The sequence below is a fragment of the Neopsephotus bourkii genome, unplaced genomic scaffold, assembly GCF_033783945.1.
Source record: "Neopsephotus bourkii isolate Nb327-2 ecotype Australia unplaced genomic scaffold, CSIRO-AGI_Nbou_v1 NB_838, whole genome shotgun sequence".
NCBI lineage: Eukaryota > Metazoa > Chordata > Aves > Psittaciformes > Psittacidae > Neopsephotus > Neopsephotus bourkii.
Window position 1 is genome coordinate 1359134 of NW_026901334.1, and position 26442 is coordinate 1385575.

Genomic DNA, 26442 nt, shown 5'->3' on the forward strand with positions numbered 1-26442 from the left:
AGCAGAAAGGAGGGAAAACAAAAACAAATCAGGGCAGGTTATTAGACCCCAACATTTCACAGCATCTACAAAAGTTCCCTAAAGAGCAGCATAAACACCAGATCTCTTCAGAGAGAGGTAATGGTGGGAACAGAGGCAACAGAGGCTTTACAACACAGTTACAACATAGGTAAGGCTGCACCAGAGCAGATTCACCCTGGTGCAATCACATTTACTTCTATAAATTAAAAACAACACCATGTAATATAATTACTTTGAGAGAAATACAAAGTGTAGCTTCCTCCTCATAACAAACTGGGATCAAAAATATAGCAGACTATAAGTTCAGAGATATCTGCTCACATACTTTCTCCAGACCCATGGCAACTTTACCTGCATCAGACAGCAGCCTTCACCTTTGGCACTCACAAACAGTCCTGTTGGAATACTGGGGATCTGGGGAGAATCCACAGTTAAGACACAGACAAGAATGGAAATGAATATCAATTCTGTACCAACTATCTTTCTGGTTATAAAGGAGAGTGCAGAACTGGAGTGAGTATAGCTTATACTTTCCAGCCACCTGCCTTTAACAATGGTAGAAACAAGCAGCAGCACAAAATAAGCATCAGGCATTAGTTATGGTGAAAAATGCCTTTTGAGTGCTGCCTCCTTTTTCTTCAGAAGCCAGACATAAAACCCCAGAAAGTTCCAAGATCTCAGCACTGAACTTGTGTTTTTACCATTTCTGAACTTACCTGAGCTGTCATTCAGCACCCAGCTCACAAGGACTGCTTTAGAAATTCAGCTACATGAACACAAAAGCACCTACCACTGCAGTCTGGAGGACTTTTTTATTCATCTTGTTAAGCTCAAATGTCTCCTGGTAGTCTAGATTAGTAGAAGCCAAGGAAATGGTAAGGTTGACTCCTCCGACGTAAGAAAGGATAGCATATTCAGCCAGAGCCTGCAGGGCTACACAAGTGTCCTAGGGATCAGAGTACAGGAACATAGCAAACTTACAAACAAGCACTGTGCTGTACAGTCATTAGCTTCTGGTAGCAGAATCTTCCTTATTTATTCAGTTAGGAAAAGAAATAGCAGGTTTTGTTCATTTTTTTTTTGTCAAAGGCATCTGTAAGGACAAAGTCTAAGCTCCTTTCGAATTATCAGTCCAAGAAAGAAGTGGTAAAGAGGACTGGAAAGCCTTAATCCTTACCAGGACATGGACAGTTACTGCCTAGACTCTGGACAGAAACTGTGCATTGACCATTCCTGAATCAATTGATTTCCACAGTTGATTATGCATGCATCAAAGCTTCCTTTTTTTTGCTGGCAGCCCACCTGAGTAGACGAGAATCCTCCAAGTGCATTTCTTTGCTGTGAAAGCCATTTTACTACTGGGAGTGCAGAGGCCACATCTCCTAGGAGTGTGTATGTCAAAAGGGCATAAGATGTCATTTCCACTTCTGCAGAAACAACTGGAAGGAAGGGTGGAGAAAGAAAGTAATCAAAATACCATCTATATCATGTTAGAAGAGTCAATGGCTTTAAGTGACTTGAAATCTATAGCATCATTCCCTGTTGTTGTGGCTTTGACAGTTAAAGTCTAGGAAATCAGCTGAAATGCCAGTGACTGCCAATAGAAGCTGGGAGTACAATCCCTAGATTCCTAGATCGCTGCCATTTTTAGAATCCCTTGCACTCATTGCCCTGCTGCTGCAGCCCAATCCCTTATCTCTGTCTTTGCAGTACAAGTACCTGATTGCAAGAGCCCATCGTTAAATCCCATGAAGGTATCTTCATCAGTAACAAGAGTTCCTGTCAAGCTCCAGTGTGTAAAGCCATCTAGAGAAACAGGACAGTAGCATATGTATGTTATTATAGCAGGAGTGCAGCTAAGCCTCTGTAAAGGGGAAGAATCAAATTCTATTTTTGCACTGACTCAAAGAACAGATTCCTGCCCTGAACTGCACTGTTATTCTTTTTAGACAGGCATCTCCTGGGCAAGAGGCTCCCTTTGCAATTACAAAAATAATTTGGTGTGAGAAATTAGGTAATTCTTGGATTTTGGATGAAAATACAGCATCAGGAAATGCAACATGGTCATATTGACAGGAAAGATGCTGCAGAGCAACTGCTGCATTTGCCTTCCTTCAGCACCAGCTGCGTGCATGGAACTAAGGTACCCTTTCTACACAGAATCAGGAAAACTCTTGCCTTACAAAGCCAAATTGTGCTGTGAGGAAGACCTCACCCTCTCCAGTAACTCATATCATTTCAGTTTCAATGGCTATTTGCTTGCTCCTCTAAGAAGACTGGCAGTTCAGGGATTGCCAGGTTGGCCTCAGGAGCACAGTACCTTGTGTAATAGCCATGCTGTTCATCTTCCGCAGCATCACAGCAGCAGAGGGACTGTGCAGCAGTGTCAGGGCATATGCAGTCAGGGCAGTAGTATAGGGATCTTCTGCTGAATACAAGTTGGACTCTAAGAAGTGTTTTGCTTTGTCAACAGCTGTTCTTTCTTCCTATATTTAGGGGAAAGAGCCCAGACATATTACCAGCCTCTATGTGACAAAAGTTAGAATCACTTTATTTCTCATTACAAACCAAAAACACACTAAGAAAGATGCATTTTACTCTCTGCAGAATGAAGCTAACTCTTTCCTTTCCCCTAAGGAAAGCCATTCATCACAAATTCAAGAAAAAAGGAGCAAACAGCAGAGCAAGAATGATGTAGACTAAACCTGAGTCACATTTATCCCCCCCTAAAGCTGAGGAAATTTCACGCCCCTGCAAGGCAGCAGATGAACAGAGCAAAAGTGAACTCTCTACTGTATGTTTGATTGTGTTCCTGACACTCCGGAGCGTCTAGCAGACGCCAGAGGATAATAAAGGCCAAGGTTCCCAGGGGTCCCTGCAGCCAACAAACATGTTTTATTAACTCCCTCAATGACCTCACCATGTAGGAACGTGGCTCTGATAATTTATAGAAACAATTTAATTGGACTTGATGTAATTTAGTTTCCTTTGATTTCCCTGTGGCACTAACCTTCCCCTTCCTCATTTCCTAGCTAAGATCATTAGTAACACTTGCAAATCTCCTCTAGGAAAACCATTAGATCCACATAAACTGCACTTCCAGCAAATAAAAATGCTAGGGCTGTCTTGAAACACAGCAGCCCAGAGAGAGCATCACATCACTTCTCAGAAGAGGGGGGAAACTGCTGACAGGGAGGCAGAAAGTTACTCTATGAGTATTGGAAGATTTTATATATATATATATATATATATATATATTTAATAAGATTGAAGGCCTTCCTCTCCTACAAGAACTGGGGGTCAGGAGGTATCTTCCTGCAGCAGCAGTATGGTTTCACTCATCAAGCTCTAGAGGGAAGGCATCAGAAGTGCTGAGATTATCACAGGGTTTAAAATAGACACTGCCCTTTACATTGGCTGTTTCAAAGGCTCCATAAACTCACTGGGTTTTGCCTGAATGGGCAATGCTTCTGTCTGACTACAGGTCACTAGGACATGCTTCAGCATCTACTACACCTCCAGCTCTGCTTGTGCAGACCTTGTCCACCACCGCTCTTTCCCTTGGTTGGTGAAGAACTGTGCTTGTGGTGTGCTCAGTGCCTTTGCAAGTGGACAGGTTCCCAGTCAGACTGGGAGTGTTTAACTATGGTGTTACCCAAGCATCTCCATCCTAGTGAAATTAAATGCAGGCAAAAATATAACAGAGGAGAGAAGCTCTTTTTAGCATGACTTTTAAGAAGGAATCTCTAGATTCTGTAGTATAACGCCAGTTGTACTGGAAATGATTGGTTTTTTCCTGCTTCAGAAATGATGCAGCATAATTGCATGTTCCTTTGTAGCTATTCTTTTTTTCTGTAGTGTTCCTGGTCTGTCTTATTACAAAGAAAAGAAACATTTTCCTCCAGAGTCCTCAATCCAGCACATTACAGGAGTGCAGCTCTCCAAAGAGACTGTAATCTAATAGCAGTAGCATTTTGGCCACTGTAGCAAAGTCAGACCACAAAAGTTTCCTGGATCCCTGAAGCCTGTGCAGCCCTGGTTAAACTGCTGCTAGCACTCGGCTACTTAGTTAGAGATTTTGAGTATATATAAGCCAGCCACCAGTATCTGCATAGGCCACAATCGAACCTTGAAATGACAAGGCATGTCTATGAGAGATTGTGGGATGGGGTTGCAGGGAAGAGTTTTGCTCTGGTAGAATGAACCTTGAACTGATGGCTGAAGGATAGGAGACCACCCTGAATAACTGCAGAACAGATTCCTTAACTTTCGACTAATCTCAAGGCTTTCCAACAGCCTCTGTGACCTGGATGCTATCATTCTAGGGAGCACAGAACCTCTGAAAGTGAACAGCAGCAAAATCAAGTTTAGGAAAAGAGAGAATGTGCAGAACATGTAGAACATGAGAGCTATTTTAACCCAGCTTTTGTTACCTCCGAAGTTACACCTGTTTCCAGAAGAGATGCAACCACGTAAGCTGTCAGGGAGATCTTACCATGGATTCCACCCTGGAGGGCAACAAACAGAAATCAGTGGGTGAAACAGAGAGATAAGGACGCTGGATAAAATGACTCCTGAGCAAGACAAAGATTATGTTATAAAGGAAGCTCTGGCATCATGGACCTTCTTTTCTTTGCACATGAGGAGCATGAAATTTAGGAGCCCAACCCAACATTGTAGCTTCCTGCCCTAGGAATAGCCTGAGAATGCACCCAATGCACAGAACTTCATACTCCAAGACGTGACTCTGAAGTGTTTTATAAGACCTGACATCTTGGTGTCCATTCCCATGGGACATCACACAGATACCCAAATTCTCCTGGTTCTCCCTGTACTATTGTAGCCTTTCCAGTATAATATTTGTATTAGGCTTAAGGAAACTGCATCACTTCATGCTTTGATAATAACTTTACAAATGCAGCTCTTACATGATTTTGAGTCTGTACAGTTTTTACCTGAATGTCCTTATTTAGTATCCTGCCCATAGCAGGAAAAGAACCATCTTCTTTTTGATGCTGGATGATCCAGTCTTTGGCAGCTGTTAGCTCTTTTGGATCAATGAAAATAAACCCGCGAGACTGTGCAAAGGACTTGAGGACAAAAGCTGTGAGCCTGTAAATAGGAATTTATCATCTTTACTGAGAAAACAAAGTTAGAAGAATGTATCAGTGAGGGGAAGACAACATTCTTAGAAAGCACAACTATTCAAAGTCTTGTTGGGGAAACAAAATACTGTTAAAAACCATTGATGGTATAATAAAAACACTTGAACACTGTCCAAACTTGTGGATAAGTGCAGGATTAAGGGTCAAATTAACCTGAAAAGTGTAACAGGAAGATATATTTGTCTTAGTTATGACACACTTTGAAATTCAGTTCCCTTTTAGAGGTGCTCGTCTGTTACCCAAACTATTAAAGCTTTTAAATTAAGAATCAATCTCCTTATAAATATGGAATTACCTGAAAAGAGAGAAGTACATTTTCCAATGTTGTTACTGTCTTAAATAAAAATAAAAGAAATCCATTGCTAAAGTCTGAGGCTGTGGTAGACTTCATACAGAATTAAGTCTTAAGAAAGCAACAGGAGTGTTTTTGGAATTCTAAACCCCTGACATGCAACAAGTGTGAACTCTGGCCAGCTTTGGAAATTGAATCATTCCATTTACAAGCCTCTGAGGAATGGGAGGGTAGAAAGCATGCTGCCTGGCAGGGGATTTTTCAAGTGTTAAGTAATCCTGTGTCACCATATTTTACATCTAGGGACTGGGAGATGCCAGATCAGAGATAAAAGTTTACAATCTTAGAAACAGTGAGGCAGCAGCATCATTGAAGTGGTACCTCCCCTCAGATGAGTTCATGAAGAAAATCAGTTTAAAGCAAAATAAAGAGCAGATGGAGAAGACAAATGACAGTGCAAGCAAATGAATGAAGACCAGAATCTACTACACTGGAGCCATTGGAGTCAACTAACACGCTGATGTGATGTAGCACAACTTTAAAGGCCGTGGTTCCCTAAGGGGGACATCAGTGAGATGAGCTGATTTCTCAGTTTCTTGCTTTCATGTTGTTTGACTCTGAAAGGTTCTGCATCTCAATTCTCAGGGCATAAATCTGTACCATTCCATTTCATCCATGATGGGATATAAAGCACTTAGGAGAAAGACTTCTTTGGGGTTGATTTTAGTGGTGGGGTTTTTTGCTATCCTGGTAGAAGCCTCTGCCACTTCCAGAGACAAGTTTCGCTGTACATGCTTTAAGTGAAGCTCCAGTCCCTAGGGCAATTAGGTGCTTAAATGCCCCACGTGTTGCTACTCCAATTCCAGCAGATCAAATACAACCCTAAAGCCTTAAAGCCTGGACATACAAGCATGTGTGACTATCTTAACAGCCCCTCAGTCTTGAAACAACTATAATACACCTACTAGTGTAGTATGAACACTCAGCAGCATTGAAACAGTAAGTCTGTGGTCATCGAGTACGATTTCTTTTCTCCACTGTGTGTGATACCATGATGGAAGCTGGAAAATTACTCTTCTTTCCTTGCCAATTGTGTATTTTTCCCATTTAGCAAACACTGAAGTTTCTAACTGTTTTAAATAGCAACTCACCACATGCTCCCCGAGGAGTCCCTCTCGCCAAAAGCACTGTATGAACCATCTTGTCTCTTGTAGGTCAGCTGGCGCTGGTAGCCTGGAAGTCACAAAAGAACTGGGGGAGTCCAAAATGCTCACATAGAGGAAAATAAGTATTTCAAGTGAATGAGGACTCAGACCATCTGGCAGTAGTGTAAGGGATTCTGCTGCCCGAGGCAACCTCTCATTTTGCTGTGAGGGATAGAGCCAGCTCTGTGTACGTACACTGTAGCTTACTCAGAATCCATTCAGGCAAACATCTGGAAGACTACAACTCCTGTTATAAATGAGATATCCTTCTGAAAAGACGCAGTATCAAAATAAAGGTTTTTATTTAAGAATACAGCCATTCTCCATCCAGTTTCCTGAAAGCACCATGCAGTTGGATATTTCTTTTCCGTGTTGAATGCTGAAGAGAAGAACTCTCTACTGGAATGTCTTTTGAGACTGAAAATAGTCAAAATAGTTTTCCTATTAGGAAAATAATTTGATTCTCAAACCTGTTTGTCTTACAACTGTGAACATCCCCTCCTAATAAAGGGAACTCCTCTCTATTGAGGAATACAGAACACACCCACTGGTAAAGCCCACCGGAGCCAAAACCTTCAGAATGGGTAGTTCTGATATGGAAATATGTCAAACCTGCAAGAAGACTGTGTCAAAGACACTTAGTGCTCACTTAATTCTCTGACACAAGTAGACGTTTTCTTCCATACTGCATGGCATTTTTATAGGAATGGATTACTTTTTCATTTCCAGAATGTTTCTTTGTTGACCCCTCCAGACACAGGCAATCCCTGAGCAAGGGCTGCCTGTGATTCCTACACTTTTCCCTGATGCTCTACAGCCTTCCAATAGTCGTAGGGAATACTGAAAGAATAGTTTGAAAAATGGGAGGAACAGAACTGTAGAGATTAATGATGCTCTTGTAGTTAAAACATCTTTGTCTGGGGGTCGTGGACTATACACAAGTATGTGGCAGAAAGCATGAGATTGCTTTTCTTCTACATAACTTACTAGTGAGGACTTTCCCCTTAATTTTTTCCTAAGTATTCCTTTCCAATGCATCAGATGGACAAATTAACTACTCATATTTTTGTATCAGTCTTATTTCCTCTGATCTTTCATTTGAACATTCATTTTGAGTTGACTTACACTTCATTGCTCTTATGTTTATTCCTCATTGCTTGCTAGGTTGGTAGTGGAACAGATTTTATGTCTCATTTGGTCCTGAAATCTTCTGGTTCTAAGCATTTCCCTAGCTGCTTGGGCTCATAGGAGAGGTTCAGCTTTCTAGATTTCACCTGTTTCACCTGGTTTTCACCTAGAACTGCATTTGGGAAAGCAGAAAACTTACTGCCTAGTTTAGCTCAGGCCACTTCTAAAGAGCAGGGTATGGAAACTGTTGGGTAGCAGCACTTTCTACGATGGATGACTAAGCGATGAAAAAGTGTTCTGGCTTGGTAAGTCACAAAAGCCTTCAGAGTAAGCAAACAGACTTTCCCATCTAAAAACCTTATACTTGGCAGGGCTCCAGCACACACAGAAAAGTTTAAAGCTCTTGAGGGTTTCTTCTGTAAGGGTTAATCACCAGGCAGAATTTGGAGCCAAAAACCTGGCAGCTTTGCAGATTTGTGAACAGGAAACACTGACCTGGACTAGGAAAAAATCCCCTTTGTCTTGCTGCTATCAGCAAGCACAAGAAATGACAAGCAAAATGCCTGTAGCCATGCAAAGGAAGCAGCACTGGGCTTTTGCTGCTGAATACAAGAAATAGATTACACATTACACTTAAGATTTGTATTTGCAGAGGAGAACCACCTAATCCTGTCACTTCTGATTTCATGACATGACTATTGTCTGACTCATACACAAGACAGCTTTGTCCCTTTGGGTCATTTTTGTTTTCAAATGATCACTGACTTGTCCTGAGAATTGTATTTAGTTATAAAACTATTCTGCATGCGGCTCTTCCCAAATAAATGCTGAGAAAAACAGTGCATAAAAAGATAGATAGCTTTGAGCTGTTTAGTGAGGTAGGACAGGGCACTGAAAGGACACATAAAAGCCTTTGTTATATGGCTCTAGAGTAACAACTCTGGACTTTCTGGAATGTTTAAACATACAAATGAGTTGCCTAAGGGAAAAAAAAAAGGTAAAACATAAAGCAATAAGCATGTAAAATAGGAGTTATTGAAGAGAAATGCTGGCTACCTAGCAAGGGTAAACATCTTGCTGTTAAAATCTGTTCACCTGTGAGATTATCCTACAAGAAACAATGAATCTTTATCACTTGGGACACTGTTGATTGGAAAGTACAATGTGATGCTAGTGATTGTAAGTGTAATGAAGTTACCTTGAACAAGGTAATCAGTAGCTTCGCTCTCCACCTCATGACTGAGTTGTTTGGTTTTCTGCAGGTATTTCAGGACAAAAACATTAGGAGCAAAATGGATCATGTTCTGCTCCCCACATCCAAATGGTAATCGCAAAAGATTGTCCAAGTTGTTCAGGGTAGGACCCATCACGTCTCCTGTTTGAAAAAGAGGCAGTATGTTCAGCAGCAAGGAAATGCTTTACTTCCTTTTCATGTCTTACAATTAAAATCCACCTGACTACACTAAATTCTACTAGCTACAGGTAGTCGTCTTAGAGAAACTACATCATAAATTGAAAGTTCTTCAAATGTTAAGTCTTAGCCCTTCAAGCTCTTGCTGGAATAAAGAAACTTCACATTTCAGAGTTTCATTGTCCATGACTCCCCAGTTTAGGCTCCGAGTTTAAATACAGCACAATTTCTGATCATGAAATGAATACTATGGGTTCTAAGAGACAGTGCCTCTGCAAAGCCCTCAGATGGTAGCAACTTTAAGACACTGTCAACTCAAACAGAGTTCAAACAAGTGACCAAAAAACCCCCAAACAATTATTTGTCCCAGAACTAAGCAGCATACACCTTTGTGACAACCTATGACTATCTTAGCTGGCATCTATTGCTCAAATACTGGTCAGAAGCAAGTAACAGCTGGAGTATCTTTTCATATTTGATAATGGTACCTAGTGATACCTCCTCATAATTGATACCTATTATTGAAGCCGTAGCTCTTTCTGATCCTGGAATTATGTTGTGGGGAACTCCAAGAGTAAATGCTTCATTGTGATTTTCATCAGTCTCTTCTTTTCTCCAAATTTTAAACTCTCCCATTGACCCCCAGCCTGTGGAAAAGCCAATGTACTTCACCTCAAGCTGTCTGGGGACTGTCCACTCCACAATAATAGACTCATTTAGCACCCGAGTACCATGGCCAACCTGAAAGGAACAAAAAACCATGCAGTTCCAAGAACCCACATGTATGAAGTCAATCTGCCATGTATCCTTGGACCTAGTATCTTATGTGTGCACCAGAGAACACTGTACATGGATCAGTACCTTTCTCTTTCCCACCCATAAAACAATCTAAGGAATTTTAATGAGAATTCCAAAGGCTTGACCTCCACGGCGTTCAGCACACTTAGCACTAAAACCACCAGAGACTGAGGTACTGAGAACATCATTTGGCAAGCAGAAGTGTTCTGATTAAAACAGCCCAATCAAGACTTAATGTAGGAAAAAAAAGCAACAGGAATGCAGCTTTCACCTTCCTAAGCAAGCCTAATAGAAATCTGCCACACATGTGCTCAAACTCTATTTAAGAAAGCAAGAAACTTCCAGACCATTTCATAGATAAATTCACTACCTGGATAACTCCATTTTTCCAGCTGATCCAGAAGCTGCGGAATTCATCCCAGGAGAGGATACCAGCTGTGTCCCTGCTGGCCACTGGCTCACCCATTTTGCTTATAGAAATCCATGTTTTAGTATTTTGATGTCCACCAATAACAATCTCTGTCATCTCTGCCATGTCATGAGGACCAGAGGACAAGGCCAGGTGAGCATCATTGTGTGCTTTCACAGCAATGTCAAAGTGTGTCATCTGGGCAGGTTTCTGCATGTATTGGTACTCATATTTGTTAGGTGTAGAAATGTGTATTTTCTCTAGTCAGAAAAAGAATGGAATATTGTAAGAATTAGAGCTTAACTCACAATGCTTCAAAATCAACCCATACCTAACTACTAAAATTTAAACAGACTTCTCCTAAGTACATGTTCTTTTTTCCATCCTCTCTTAAGCAAACTATAAAAAAAGTACACGTGGACATTTCTTCCCATCTTCTATTTATACTCCCTTCTAATACAGAAGATCCTTCAATTCAAACTGCTGAGCTGGAATTCTTACGAAGCCTGTAAGTGATTTTTCAGTTCTAATCTAGTGGTCAAAAGCATCTCTGTTTAACTACTGGAGTCAACTCCGAGCTATCCAAATCTCAGGCAGAAAGCACATACTTGATTCCAGAACTGAATTTTAACGCATCAACTGCGAACGCAGCACAGTCACAGTTACTGTCCACAGTGCTGAATGCTGAACCTGTTCCGAAAGTAAAGGAATTCAATTGCCATTTCCAGAAATCACTTGGGCAGTTAGAGCAAATTCATAATTAGCCAGCCAGGGAAGAAAGCCTCTTTATTCAGAAGTTCCTTCTACACCCCAGAACTCATCAATCACACAGAAATGGAAACAAAGAGGTTTTATTATTATTTTTTCCCCATGATATGATGCCACATATTTCTATTTATAACTAAAATAAAAAAAAACTTAATGTCTCATTCAAATCATGAACTTACCATTTGGGCAGAAGAACACACTATAGGTGTATTCTCTGGACAGTCCCTCTGGCTATATAAAGACAGAAATCCATACATAAAAACACAGTGCTTGGATTAGAAGTAACAGCTATTCAGTTTTACTTACAAAACACAGAAACAATACTCTGCTGCTGTACAGTGGTTTATGCCCTTTACAGAAAAGTTCTTACACTAGATTCCATTAGCTAAAGAGATGCTAACCACAAATCTCACATTGCAGCACATCGGTTAGATGCACAGAGCAAGCTTAGCTGAGAAAATTTCTACCCCTTTTTCTTCTGAACAGTACTGAAGATTCACAGGCAGAACTCAGAATCCAACAGGCTCTTTCTATAAGTGCACCACTAAAACTGACCATTTCCAACAATATAAACATAAATCCACTTGGAGATTCCTATAAACCTGTTCACTGACTACCTAAAAACTTCCATGACTTGGCCAAGCAGTTACAATTGGTTTTGTGAATTATTATAAATTCCTATTTTCTTACCTCAATAATAACACTGCTGCGAACATAATCCACTGCCACTGGGGTCCTTCTGTCCAGATAATTGTCCTCCGAATGCTTGCCATTCTTTAAGGTCTGCATCCCATCCTGACAGCAACTGGTTCCACCATAAGCAAAAGCTTTTGCTAAGAAACAGAAGGGGAAAGAAGAAGAGATTTTGAGATAGGAAGATCTTCAGGGATTCAGGTGATGATCTAAATGAATTAGGATACAGCTGATTAACAGTATATTGAGTAGTTTGTAATTACAGCTCTCTTATATCACTTTGATTCCATATTTGAGTGGTCACATCTAAAACTGGACACTATTTGGACAGTCACAGGGCAACAGAGAAACTTTTCCTAATTTCTAGTGTTGCACATTTTTTACAGTGATTATTTGCTTGAAAGATACATAGAATTTATTGTTGTTACTCTCTTTTGAACAATGACAACTGATCTTTTCAGGCAGAGGTAAGGGGTCCATACCTTACATGACCACATATCACACAACAGGGAATCTCCTGAAGTGTGTTCAGACAGACTCCTCAGCTCATTACAGTTAGAGAACCTGTTTCTAAGAAAGAAATGAGGTTGAAGAGCAAAGTTGGCAGTCAGTGGAATGAATGATTCCACTTTGGGGTACGAAGGTAATAAGAATTTTCTTCTGAAAGAGGAATACAAAGGAAGACTTGTAAAACTCCTTTAAGCAGCAAGCTAATTTTGTATCTATACTACCAGTGATGTTGCTCAGTCCAAGCTCATTGAAGGACAAAACGATAGAGGTGGGTTTAGCTTCCCCAGGGGCAACGCACTTCTTTCTTGTCAGATGGTGTTTCCCAGGATGCCCAACAAACTTTATGCCTTTTGGAACAGAAATCTTCACGTGGACCTGTGGAAATTTTGGAATGCAAATTTCAGCTGCAAAAACCAACTCACAACCCAAAACTGAAGCCCACAAAATGCTTAATAAAAATCGTAGTATGCACAGATTATTCATTCTTCAACCCTTCTAGTATTGTATTTGACTGACAGTGTTATTATCAGCTCTGCAATTCTACAAGTAGCTCAGACTGACACTACTAGAGCTAGACATAAAGTGTTTGAGAAGAATACATCTAAGGAGACAGGATTTGCTGGAAAAAACATCTTTCAAAATAAACCCTTTCTGATTCAGAAGGACATTCTTCTCTGCGGTTCAGGACAAGCTCCTCAATTGTCATCCCTACAGTGTTCAATATTTGTATTTCTGAAGTGTACAAGACACTTCAGACTACTAGAGTTGTGTCAAGCTAAAAGTAAATAAAAGCCATGACACTGATTCATATTGAAAAGCAGTATCTTTATCTGAGCTTATCACTATGTTATCTCTAGACCTTATCTACTGCAACTTGTAGATCACTTTAGGAAATTCTGATGATAAATCAGGATTTAGTGACTTAGCAACAGGAGTAAAGAGGGCTGTTACCTCTACACAGACAGCTAAGTAGTTGTAGACAGTCAGTGGGATTTTGGTCTGTTCCCCCCGGATGACGTGGTACGGCAATGTGAACTCAATGAAGAAAGGTTTAAATGTCTTCAGTTCTGTTTGAGCGGCAATGCCCAACCCTTGCTCCTCAGACAGCCCCACAGCTTCTGTGATCCAGGTGGTGATGGAGTCTGGCACTTCCACATGCAGCTGTGCTTCTCCAGACACGTTACTGCCAAAGAGAACAGGGAATCACTGGGGTTGATCAGATTCATGAAAAGCACACAGGCATTTTGGGGAGTTCCCTCCAGATCCCAACTTAAAACATAGCATTAGCATCTGCTTTGCTTAAGCTTAAGCTATTGCAACTAGCTGTAAGTAAGCAGCATGTCAGGTGCTGGTCTGTGTATTGAAATTACAGTAGGAAAGGGATGAAAATAAGTAGCTGGATAAAATCCTAGAGGCCACTATGCCTTTGAACAGTGCAAGGTTAACCAAGCACTCTGGCCCATCAATGTGGTTCCCCAGCTCAAACTACAGCAGGGATCCTGGGAAATGCACTTGGCTTGACAGCACCAAGTCATTTTCATTTCTTTTAAACACCCTAGTTTCTTAATATTTAGGTCTTCATCCTAACTGCAGTTAGGTAGCTGGTGCCTGCAATAAACTTCAGCCCTGAAGAGCAAGCAGAAGGGTGTCCTCACTCCAGAACTGGCAGTATTCCAGTCTGCTTAACCGGACAATTTGTTGCAGCTGATGTTCTTTCCACTGGGATTTCAGCCCATAACCAGCATTAACATTATTTTCACACATGAGGGCGCTTACTCTTCTGGGCGGGGGCCAAGGTACACACACATTTCCAGCCATTAGACCCTCCAGCCAGGCTCTAGGAATTTTTAGAATTGGTTTGGGAAGTTGACATTAGGCTTTTGTTTCTGGGTTGGGTTTGTTTTTTTTTTTTTTTTGGAGGATTGTATATTATAATTAGAAATGGTAGAAAAAACCCAAAAATTCTTCCTGTTCAAGAGAGTGGAAATCAAGGAATGCTCAACTCAGTTGTTCCTAATGAAATGAAGTGGAGAAAATGCAATCTGCAACTTTTTATTCCACACTCGCCCACTTATAATTAACTGGCCCAGCTTGCTGAGGCCCAAATGGGCACTTCTGGAATTCTTTGTGTATTTCTACAAAGCATATTTCATGCTCAATTGAACAGATTTGAATACACTTGCTGCAAGTTCTTGTCAAATTTAATTTATAATCATTCCTTGAGAATGAATTTTACTTGCAAACCTGGAGAAGCCTTTTAATAATTGCTTCAAATTATCCTGATGTGCTGCTTCTGGAAAAGATTAGTTATCTGTTTTATTCAGTTTGGTTTTAGTTCCAATTGTAACCCAGTGGAAACCATGATTTATGAGGCAGTAAATTAAGGTTACATCAGCTGGAAGAGAAAGAAGGGCTCTCTGCAATTTAGAATAGAATACTCACCAGTGCATGCTTAGGCTATAGCAGCATTTACAGAAGCAGCTATTCTGCCTCCATCTCCTCATACACTGCAAACTTATATCCCCACTTGCTCCTCAATAACTTGTTGATACATCATTTCCATAGGAGAGTAAGACCTGGAAATGTGTTGAACCAAACTACTGCTCCTTAGTCCTCTGCTCTTGACACCATGGTGAATCATACATGGCTTGCAGTGTATTCACAACTGGCAGGTTCAACTCTATGAAAGTGAATACACTTCAAGACCAGATGAAATGTTACAAAGAAAGATTACTGATTAAAGCAGTAATGAAGAAAAGGAACAAGAAGAAAGAAGTATCAGAGGGTGCCAACGTAACTCCAGTAGGTTTTAAAGAGCTTGGTTTTCTGTAGTTGAAGAGGATGCAACCCTCTGGATATAATTAAAGGTATTCCTTGTCAATACCTGACATTGAGGCAGTGCCAAATCCACGTTTCAGGAAAGAAGGTTCTTTTTCTCTTCTCTGCTCTGCTAGAACAAGAAATAAGTCCTTGGTAATGAATTCTTTTAATAAGACAGTTTTAACAGTAACTGATACATCTTTGTTATCACCTGAATGCAGCTCACATGACCCACCAAACTCTAGCTAGTATAGATTCATTACAAAGTGAATGGGTGTATCATTCTTGACACATGTTAAATCATCTTTCCAAATGATCCCATTGTGCATACACACATCAAACAGTCTCGAGACATGAATAAGAATCTAAAGAAATTAGTATAAATAATATTATTTATGTTATTTTTTAAGAAAAAATAGGTTTATGATCCAAATCCTTTCACCAAAAGAAATCAGAAGGGAGCATGTGACTTCCAATGAGATCATAACAAGGCCTTACCAATAACAGTTACCCCAACCACTGCGTTATATTCCCTCTGTTTCTTCTCCTGGAATTGTTTTGGTCTCCCAGATTTTCATAACTCAGTTGTTTTTCTACACCTGTGATGCTTTGTTAACTTTTTCTTAACTAACCTTCAAACCTCACTCTGCTACGGGAGGCCACCAGGTGGCTCAGAACCCAAAGGGAGCTGCAGCATCAGCCAGAGTGCTTCACACTCCCCCATTGTAGTTCTTTTGACCATCAGGTGAATGGTCAAAACCACGGGCAATGAGCAGCTCTGCAAAACCAGGGCCAACTTGCACATATGGAGAAGCAGCAACTCAGCCACAGGAAACAGAGATTCCAGTGATCACTTGGAAGAATATTACTTTGCATTTTTCTATAATTAATTGAAATTTAAAGAAGTAGTCTCAGTTACAACTTTTGTTGGGTCTATCAAGAGTTTCCCCACATCCCTCCCTTGTCTAAACTGAGTAATTTCCTGGGGGCATGGAAGTGGAAAACAGCTGGGAACACAGAAAACAATAGCTGAGTATCACAGACCATATGCATTACAGCAAAAACGTTACCTTGGTGCTATTTTAGAATGCATTGTAGCCACCAATGTCCCAGTATGTGGCTGAAAAGCTGGGACAGCCTCATCTGTGTACATGCCTCCATTCTGCCTGTGGTTTAAGCTGACTATATCAGTCATTACAACCAAGCCAGTTTCCTAAACAGTAAAAGTGAAGACCACAAAACAAAAACCAGCAAGGGAAAAAAAAGAAAAGAAAAAGGTAAGAGAATTAAAACGTGCTCCAATAAAAGGTTTTCAGACAAGAATCCCCCAAGCCTCTGCCAACATCTCCAGGGGAAATTTCAATTGAAATTTGAGGATATTTTAAAACTTAATATAAAAATGTTCGTTAATGTGAAAATATGTGGACAATTCGTAGGCAGAAGCCTTACGAGAAAGCTCTTGTTTGCTTGGAAAACGCATTTAAACCAATATCGAACATTTCTTGGTATGTGTAACTGCCAGGCAGTTACAGGTGAAAAATTATTACACATATTTTTCCCCTAGAACATCACATTACAGCTTTTTATCCTTCTTAAAAGCTTCCAGTGTGTTCTGCTGCAGTTAGCAAGCAGCTTTCCCATCAGACATCACCAATCCTGCGCTCCCAGGAATGCCAAGCAAAATGGAAACTGTCCACAGAGCTTCACAGGAAAACTGCAGAATTCCTAAGAAAGCTGTCTGCCAGCTCTGTCCCCTAAATGCACTTATTCATAAGAGACAGCAGTTCCCAGACACCAAAGGCAGCAGGAGCTTTGTTCTCTTTACATACACATCCAATTATTACAGATCAGGTGTAGGGCAATGCATACGTACCAGCTAGTAACAAATGTACAGAACATGTTTATGCCTCTAAGAAAGAAAACAACCCATCAGAACAAAACCTCAGGAGATGACAGGGAGAGAAGCAGCATTGACTGAAGTTGGGGGTTTAGTTTATGATTAAAACATTGAGGCATTGGGAGAATATGCAGAAGTCCATGGGGTTTAAGACAACCTAATAGAACAATTCAGCTGAGATTGCAGAAAGGACAAAGAATAAAGAGGCAGAGGATGCGAAGGAAGCCAGGATCATTGTTATTATTAGCAGTTATGTGGATTTAACAATGGAAGGAACACAAAATATTAGACCCGTGACAGTGGTTCTCTAGACCAGTCTATCTTTAGGAGTGGAAGGTAGTAGAAGCCTATGTAAAGCATATAAAACATATATAGCAAGCCTTTCACATGGCATGGCCTTACAGTTTCAAGCAATCAGGGAACAGAGATTATGTGCTACAGCCATGGGGAAAGCAAAGAGCTGGGGTGGCAGCAGAGTCTGACAGGGTGGATGGACTGTACTGTGCAACTGTAGGGAGGCAAGAAGGAGGCGAACAAGCAGAACCCTTCAAATATATCAGGTAGCAATCATTTTAATCAAAAGGAAGGCAAGAAGCTAATGGAAATAGGGTGTGGGATAAAAAGTACGGCCTATGGAGCTGAAAATTATCTTCAAACATTAAAGTAAAGAAGACACTCCATAGAGAAGTGAGGCTGATTCTTCCTACTGTGAACGCGAAGCGAGCATCCTTGGTGATGTCCCAGTGCCAGGGAAAGACAGAAGATCTACGGCGTCTACGGGAGGACATGCCTGGCCACCAGAAGTGCCCTTCTTCCTTTGGAGCTCCAAAAGCATCAGAGACATCATACTCTGCAAGCTCTTGAAAAACCTGCAGGGGAAGGGGAGAGACTGCTGTCCTTAGGTATGAAGGCTACCTGCCAAAGGTGACATGCAGATAGCTGTCGTAAGAAAAAGGTATCAGTGTCTTAAGTTTCCTTTTACCTGACTGGCTGTCAGCTGAAAACCTGTCTTCAGCAAATAGACGCTCTTATCCACAGTGGCAATGCAGACACAGCTTGACTTTGCAGCTCTGACCTTGATGTTCACAACATCACCAGGTCTGGTCTCATTTGCTGAGAGCACCACTGCAACCTAGGAATTGAACATCAAATCCCATGATCTCAACTCAGAATCAGCACATAAAACTACAAAGAGTAACAAGACACCAGCCCTTCCCCTCCACTAGCTATAGTGCCAATACCTGATTTTCAAAGGAGGACTTCACTGTGAACTGCAGGCTGTCTGTGACCCCTTCTCCATTCTCCCTGACATAATACACCAGGAGACGGCCCAAGGGAGCCATGTTGGGAACTACTGAGAACCGGAGGAATGTCCTGCAGACCTCAGCCTCTGCTGCAGGGACACTGGGAGGTGCTAACGGAAATAAATGGGAAAAAGCACAGTTTTAGTAATAGAAATCACTTTCTTCCTGCCCCATCCAAATGCTGCAAGGCACAGAACTCTCCAGCCACTTTTTGTGCTCCTGTTGCTTACATTCTTCTTGAACTCGGAGTTTTTTCCTGTTCCCTGAATTCACCAGATTTGTATTTTCTGTTATTCTTTATACAAACTAGGAGTCCACACTTTATTCCCTCTTGGAGAAAGAAATCTTTTTCATATGTGTGTGCAATAAATACCGCTATTTTTCCTGCACAAAATTATTATATGCCCTTTAAGGAGCACAAATTCAAACACGAGAATATTTAGGTTTGTGGAAAGGCTGTTTTCTCCTGAAAATGAAGAGTGAATTTGCATTTCTGATGCTAGCTACCTGTGCCTGGGAGGCGTGTGATATCAATGTTCCTCTCAAAGGGAAAGGTGGCTCTTTTGCTTCTCTGCTGGGTGATATTGCTGGGCTGCAGTCCTGAAAGGACAATGTTGCCTCGCGATGCCACTTCATAATGCAGAGTGAAATTGCAAGGACATGTGGACTTCACTGCAATCCAAGCCTCCTCTCCTACCTGCACTCAGAGACAAAAAAGCAAAAGATTTGGTCTATTAAATGAATGCTTTTTATTTATAAAGCACAAAAATCTATTTGGGTTTCAGTCCACAAGAGATGTGACCTTTCTCCTAAGGAATGTTTGCATTGAAAAGTATAGTACATTAGCACTGTTTTCATTGACTTTCTTCACAATAAAAAGGGGCCTGTGTTGAGCTCTTCACTCCCTGTAAATCTAACAGGAGAATGGGCTGGGGGGTTGTATGCATTAATGAAACAATAAAGGAATCTCTGGAATCCTGAAAGTTAAGCCTTTTGGCACAGAGCAGCTGTCAGAATTGGTTGAATTTTAGACACCTCTTATGTAGCCCAGCCCCAAAATGAAAGAGCTGGGTTGGGGATGGGAGGGGATGTGCCCCCACAGTTTAACTGAGATTATATGTGGCGATTACTTTCATATGGCAAATACTAATTCAGACATAAGCAATGTGGCATGAAGTTCCTGGGAGCAGATCTGAGGGAAAAAGCTTTCAAATTACACAAGTCTTAATTTGCAAGTCTGGCACTCAAGGAGCTGTCAAACAAATAAACAAGACAAGAGCTTCTTTTTTCTGGGCAAACTCCTCTGATGCCTACAACAGGCTCCAGAGCAGCACAGGCTTCCTGCACTTCGGGTGCACTGAAGGCCTGTACTCAGAGGAACTCACTAGGTACTGAATACCCCGGAGACAGAATGACCCAAATACTGCCAATCCCAACAGAGCAGACATCAGTGCTCAGTCACAGGCATAGGACTGGGTCATGTCTGCCTGAGTAATGAGCTCTCTGTGGAGCCACCAACTTTTCTTCTTGCTTCTGGGATACAAGGAGCACCTAACACTTGTATTAAGTGGGAATTCCAGACCTGATCTTCCTGCCATTTAAAGCATAGCAATGCCCACCTAGGACTGTTAAGGCTGAAAAGCAAAGTTAAATCCCAATGAAATCTTTTGAAAAACCTCTATTTTTCCAGCACCAACAGTGATATCTTTCCAGAACGTACTTATGGTACAAACCAAAATAGCAAGGGCTTGAATACAAGGAGCTGCTAACGGGTTAAATACAGTGAGAATGCCACAGAGTCCAAGAAGTGCCTCGTGACATGAAATATTTGAAGTATTAAGAATTCCCCAGTGCAAATGATGAAACAATTCATTAAAAGAAAATGAATGTAGCTAATTGGAACACCCAGTAAGAGCTGGCAAAGCAGGGAAACAGTTCCCACATCAGCTGGTCATCCACCTCCTAGCTTTCCCACAGAAGAATTATTTCTAATCAGGTTATAATAAGAACAAGGTGTTCAGATTAGCAGTGCATAATCCCCTTTCCATACCTCAGGAAGCTTGTAAAAGATTAATTAGCCATTAAACCTCCATGAAATGCAATGATAAAAGAAGTGTTCTTATTTCAATACAAAGAGTCTCAAACCAACCTGTGAATCTGCTGATATTAGAAATCTAAGTGTCACTTTTTTAGCCCCATAAAGCAATATGCAGACCCTTAGAGCATCTTCTTGGGTACAGAACAAACCCTAAACAACTCAGTAAAACAATATGCAACGAGAATCATGGTTAAATCAGATCTCTCCTTTAGGAGAGATCACAATAACTTTCATATGAAGAATGGCATTTTTAGAGAAGCTTCTACAAGAGAAGACAACTAAATTCATAGTTTTATAACTGGAAAATTAAATAGATCCAGTTGAGATTTAAAGTGGAAGTTCTAGTTAGACTCCATAGCCCTAATTTGGATCTTTAGTAATCAAGCTACTCCCACCAACATCACTTCCAATCTCTCCACATTTGTTAACTTGAACTAAAGCACATCATTTTCACCAATCAGTTTGTATGTGAACATTACTGGAGGAGCACAGAAGACACATTCAAATAGGAAAACCTTTTCAGTGCCTACATTCACCCTCTCTCCCCTGTCCCAACAACACAAAGGAGGAGATGCTGAGCAAAGCATCAAATGCACTTTGCTTAGCACTGTGTGCTAAGCCCACATTAAACAGTTATTTGGTGGCTGAAGTGCAGCTACTTCAACCTTTGTACTGGAAGCAACAGCCCAGGATCCCAGAAGCAGAAGTGGCTAGAAATTTAATTAGAACAAAGTACTTTAAGCCAAGAAATGCAGTTGTTACTATGATGGAGTATGACGCCAACATACCTGGAAAGGTTTATCTGGTGCCTGGAGCTGGATGTGACACTTGCTGGGCGAGTACCAGCTACTGATGGACAAGTAGTTTGGCAGATATTGATCCCCAGATGGCTTTCCATCAATCGCTGTCACTTTGGTCTTAACAAAAGTTACATCTGAATGTTATGCATGTATAGAAAGCCTGATTTGTACTCTCTTACACGGTGTCCCCACCTCCCACTTTGTACTTTCCAGCAGTTATCACTCATCATTTTTACATAGCAACAGTACTCCAAATATTGAACCCTTATTACCCTGTTAAGCTGTATTTGGAGAAGCATCTTTACATGATGGTCATCAACCTAAGTTCTATTAGCAGAACTATTAGCAGCAAGAAACAAAGCAAGTGTTTGCTGCACTTAAATCAAGAAGCTGAAGCTAAAAGGCACTGATTTCTCTTTGTAACACTGATTTATAAAGTGCAGGTTTGACAAGATTAGTTACATTAAAGCCCACTAATCCTATAAAGAGCTTTCACCCACCTCTAGCCAGACATATTGGGCAGCTGTAGGGATGGAGGGGATTTCAAACTCCACCAGGCCATTTCTTGATACCAGTTCACTTGTATAAACGTTGTCCTTTGGTGTGAGTTCAGCTTTAATTCGGATAGTGACTCTGTCTGCTGGACTGCCATCAGGGTAAGTGACTTCTACCTACACAGTGTTTCATTTATAGAACAACAGGTTTTACATTACAGGCAATTCCAGTCAATGACACAAACAGCAGGTGGAAAAAAACACACCAGAACATGGCATAACATCCCGGGAACAAGTCAGTATAACCTTATATCAGCCACATGTCAGCATCTCTATTTTTAATCTTACCTTCCCTTTGTAAGGCAGTCCAGGTTTGAACTGTTTTCTAGTATCTTTGGAGTACTTGATATCAATCAGCTGTTTCTGGACAGGTGTTGAGTCATCAAATGTAACCTGCTTGCTCCCATCAGAGCTGATCACTGTGGCCCAGATGTTGACTGTGCCTCGGAAATGCTCTGGAACATCAGCTGGCATCATGTCTTTCACACACACATCGAAGACAGCAGAGCCATCAATCTGCAAAATGGATTGAGAGAAGAGAAATGTAAGTTTGCATCCACATTCCAAAAGGGTCTAGAAGCCAAATCTAAAGTGTAAACACATAAAAAAATATGTGATTGGTCCAGCATAATGAAAGTATTTATTGCATTTATCCATTTATTTTCAGATCTCCCACCAGCAGCATCAAACAGAGCTGTGGTATTCATGCCAAAGAGTACAAATCAGGCATTTTATCACAGCTGCCTCAATGGTCTCACTCACCTGGGTGGTCTTGAGGACAGGGTGTCCCACCTCATGCCTGTAGTACCCTACGCCATTTATTGTCATGTTGATAATTAACTTTCCTGTCACTGGTTTTCCAAATGTGTATCTGAAATGGAAAGAAGATAATTCCTAACTGCCAGCTGTTTCTTGTGTTCCTGAGTTTATCAAGGCTGCTACCATGTGAGCTGCACAGCTAGAAAGCCATGACGAGAAATCATCTGAAAAGCCTGCAGCAGATGAGATCCAAGCTCCAGTGGCTGCACCAGAAGTAAGGAAACGTTCCTTGGGCCATGTTCCTACCTGGCATGGACAGTTCCTTTTTCACACAGTGAAAGGTCACGAATGTAGCGAGGGGGGTCAATCAGCAACTCAAACTTTGGTAACACTATAATGAAAAGAAATACAACAGATTTTCAAGATCTGATTGTCCAGATGACAGCAAAAGTGCTGGCAAGCTCACTGCTGGTGGTGGGATGAGTGCAGTGTAGCTAATGTGAGCTAGGACAGCACTCAGCAGAGAACTGAAGAAACGAAAGTAGCAAACCAAGACTCTCTCAACAAGACACCCTTAGCAAAACACCTTAGATTTTTCCTTCAGGGGGATTTTTACTTCAGCCTGGATTTGAGCCCAAGCTTCTTCTCTTAGTTACAAAGTAAAGAAGACAACTCACTACGACTCCTCCATCATGTGTTGAGAATAGAGCCGAGAGATTAGTAGCTGTCAGTGGCTATAAACAGGCTTGTGTGATCAGGTCAGATCTCCTAGCTTGTGTGCTGGGTGTAACAACGGCCACCTTGCATCAAACAGAGGAACTCTGAGACTGAAAAGGAATTCCTAATTCCAAGGAGGGCTCTGGGAAAGGAAGGAGAGCACTGACACACTGAAAGCATCTTCAGGAGTTTTTCCAAAGCAAAATGAATTGTGCAATTTGACACTCCAAGTGCCTTACTTTATGGAGGACAGGAGCAAAGAGCCTGGTTAAGTTGTAAGTGTCTATATCCCTAAGTATCTGTATCCCTGTAAGCCAAGTATTTATATCGCTACATCCCTAGCCTCTAAAGAATTCTTCCTCATGACACTCTAAATGTCCTGGTGTTTCATCTCAGGTAAAAACATTTCATAATGCTTTGTTTTTCCCAGTGCACTTGGGTTACAGTCAAAGCTGATTTGGATACAACTCACCGTATTTCTGAACTTCAAAAGATTTGTTGTATGTGTGTCCCTGCATTTCAGCAAAGATGAGCCATTCACCAAACACTGGCTGGTCAGACAGAGGAAAAGTCATATTCACAATACCTGAAAAAGGAAACAACGTTCTGTGAGCTTTGTGTCACTCAGCAGCCCTCCTCAAGGCTTATTGAACACAACTCAGCAGGAACAAAGGCAACTAACAATACACTGAGAAAAAAACATCTGAAACTCACCACAACAAAACGGTTTCAGATTGCTCCACTCTATCATACGAGACCCCCGAGGATCCTGCAGAGCGGTTTAGGAAGGAGAAACGTCACAGTGAAAATGAGTATCAATACATTTAACTCAGTTTGCAACAAAGAATATATACACTTCATTAACAGCTCGCATGTAACTAATGTCTGTCAAAAGCTTCTCTGAAGATACTTTACCAGGGGTACTTGCTGTCTAAAATTCAGTACTCATTTAGACCCTGCTTGTATAACCAATGCACACAGCAAACACTGTCAAGTGGCAGATCTTCCACCTATCTTAAGACACCAATTCTGCATGTGAGGAACCGGCCTCTGAAGACTCTTTCTGCTCATAAAGGGAGCTGTATAACTAACAAGGCAATTTTTAGATGACAAAGTCAGATGAGATTAATCCCACTGGTTTTGTCAGCATTATATCTGTGACTAAATGCAAACAAGAGAAGAGGGTGAGTTCTTCTGCTTGCTGACAGCTAAGGAAAACACATGGGGGAAAAAAAAAAAGACTAGACACAGAAGGAACCTCTCATTCACCTCAGAAGGAAGAAGACAGGAGCACCCTTTCCTTGCCATGAATTTCTATTGTCCACTATCATAATGTTTGGGTGCAGAGATGAGATTGGCCCTGCTATATCAGCCCAGCCAGATGAAGGATAGGAGTGTGTCTGCATTGGAAAGAAGGGAGAAATTGAGTGGGACTGTTACATTTATAAACCCCAATGAATCTAGCCAGTTCTTCTCAGTCTGAAAAATGGGAATGGATTGCTGAAACTGAAGTAGAAGACAAGTACATTTGTTGGTGATAACAAAAAAGCAGGACACAAAGATCAGTTAAAGACAGAGGGATAGAGATAATTGCATAGGTTACAGTTGGGAATGGCCGCAATGGACTTGAAAAGGTACAGATGTATGACTTGTTCCTCTTATGGCTACATGACTCTTGTGCCTCTACAGGATGCATGCTACGTGACTGGCAGACAGACAGATACTCACCACCACATAAGCTTCAATCTGAAAGAAAAAAAAGAATAAAAGGCTTTATGAAACAAAGCTACTTTTTTGCTTCTTGTGCTGAAGTGCTGAAGCAAGGTGTGATGCGCAGAGTGATGAAGTTTAAGCATCTCTTCTTTGGCAAGAGTAGCTGAGAAACACACATTTCATTCACCCATCTAACTGGAAAAATCATGCTTTGTGTATCTGTGCATTACCTAGAGCGAAGTCTCTGAAATGTCTTCTAACTGTTTTGGCACAGTTACATCCTATTTGCTAGCACTACAAAAGTGTGTATTCTCCTTTATCAGTAATGTCACCAAATGAAATAAACTTACATGGTAAATCACAAGATATGGCTGAATAGCTTTAAAAATGCAATTATATTTCTGCATAAATGTAGATTAGAATAAAACACAGCTTGCCAAATATTGCACTATATTTTACAGTGTGAAAGAAAACAGTTTTCTTTACCCTGTCATTGACTGGTCTCAAGTCAGAATTCACCATAAAGAGGTTTATCAACACTAGAAAAAGAAAAGAAGAAATGTGTTAGTCATCACAACAATGAACAGAGCACCTCATCCTAGAATTTATCCCTGAAAAGACTTCTGCTTGAAAGCAGCCCTAGCATCTGGCAAGTTCTCCACGGTCACTTTACCTTTCTGCTTGGGTTTATAGACAGGTTTATCAGTCTGGATGAACACTGATGAGCCTTTGCTATCAATGGTTACTGTGGTATAGTTGTGGAAAATGTAGCCTTCCTCTGCTAGATGCCGGTTGCCCCAGACTTTGAGATGTGCCTGTCCACGGAGTCCTGAAGGCACCTAGAAAACAAACCATGAGGTGAGGAAGATACAGAAAACCCTCTCAGCTTTCTGGGGAGTATAACTGACACTGAACTGAGCAAGGAGCAGCCACCTCCTGCATTTCAGTGTAACTGTGTTAGTCATAAAAAGATGAAGAACATACTAGAACTTTTACAGTGCATAAACTTCAAAGGAGGCTGTCATGCTAAAAACATGGCAGGAAATTCTCTTCTCCCCTTTCTTTAGCACTCGAGCAAAGTGAGGTTCAATCTACATGTGCAGCTTCTACTACAGAAGGTGTGTTACATGGGGAAATGAACCTGGTTCATTTTGATAGAGGAATAAAAATCCACCCCCCCCCCCAAAAAACCCAAACCAGACACAAAACTCCCAAACCAAAGAGGCACATTTTCAACCAGTTGCTCAGAGAAATAAATGACTTTTCAAATTACATTAGATTGAAAATTATGAAGTAAATATCTGACAAAATTATAAGCATTGTAATAGGTCAAAAACCAAATCAGCAATGAGACTGCAGACTTTATACAACAGTGAGTTC

The 26442-nt window shown here is 41.0% G+C and overlaps 1 protein-coding gene across 2 annotated transcripts in view; it reads right to left on the bottom strand.

Moving 5' to 3' along the window:
* CPAMD8 (C3 and PZP like alpha-2-macroglobulin domain containing 8) overlaps window positions 1-26442 on the bottom strand; it is a 44840-nt gene that overhangs the window by 14616 nt on the left and 3782 nt on the right. The window contains exons 4-34 of one of the 2 annotated variants that reach the window (XM_061355882.1): window positions 25736-25901; window positions 25549-25601; window positions 25078-25095; window positions 24064-24118; window positions 23822-23935; window positions 22939-23023; window positions 22636-22744; window positions 22162-22389; window positions 21820-21990; window positions 21308-21436; window positions 18929-19118; window positions 18359-18531; window positions 18100-18249; window positions 17825-17986; window positions 16291-16433; window positions 15285-15347; window positions 13352-13583; window positions 12622-12775; window positions 11888-12030; window positions 11377-11428; window positions 10391-10689; window positions 9738-9963; window positions 9010-9186; window positions 6630-6711; window positions 4977-5133; window positions 4455-4529; window positions 2342-2507; window positions 1741-1827; window positions 1324-1460; window positions 812-967; window positions 373-435 (exon numbers count right to left, since the gene is read on the bottom strand). In XM_061355882.1, the coding sequence (XP_061211866.1) occupies window positions 373-435; window positions 812-967; window positions 1324-1460; window positions 1741-1827; window positions 2342-2507; window positions 4455-4529; window positions 4977-5133; window positions 6630-6711; window positions 9010-9186; window positions 9738-9963; window positions 10391-10689; window positions 11377-11428; window positions 11888-12030; window positions 12622-12775; window positions 13352-13583; window positions 15285-15347; window positions 16291-16433; window positions 17825-17986; window positions 18100-18249; window positions 18359-18531; window positions 18929-19118; window positions 21308-21436; window positions 21820-21990; window positions 22162-22389; window positions 22636-22744; window positions 22939-23023; window positions 23822-23935; window positions 24064-24118; window positions 25078-25095; window positions 25549-25601; window positions 25736-25901 (4215 nt within the window). Of the gene's footprint in view, window positions 1-372; window positions 436-811; window positions 968-1323; window positions 1461-1740; window positions 1828-2341; window positions 2508-4454; window positions 4530-4976; window positions 5134-6629; window positions 6712-9009; window positions 9187-9737; window positions 9964-10390; window positions 10690-11376; window positions 11429-11887; window positions 12031-12621; window positions 12776-13351; window positions 13584-15284; window positions 15351-16290; window positions 16434-17824; window positions 17987-18099; window positions 18250-18358; window positions 18532-18928; window positions 19119-21307; window positions 21437-21819; window positions 21991-22161; window positions 22390-22635; window positions 22745-22938; window positions 23024-23821; window positions 23936-24063; window positions 24119-25077; window positions 25096-25548; window positions 25602-25735; window positions 25902-26442 lie in introns of both variants that reach the window. The other variant, XM_061355883.1, reaches the window with a different exon arrangement.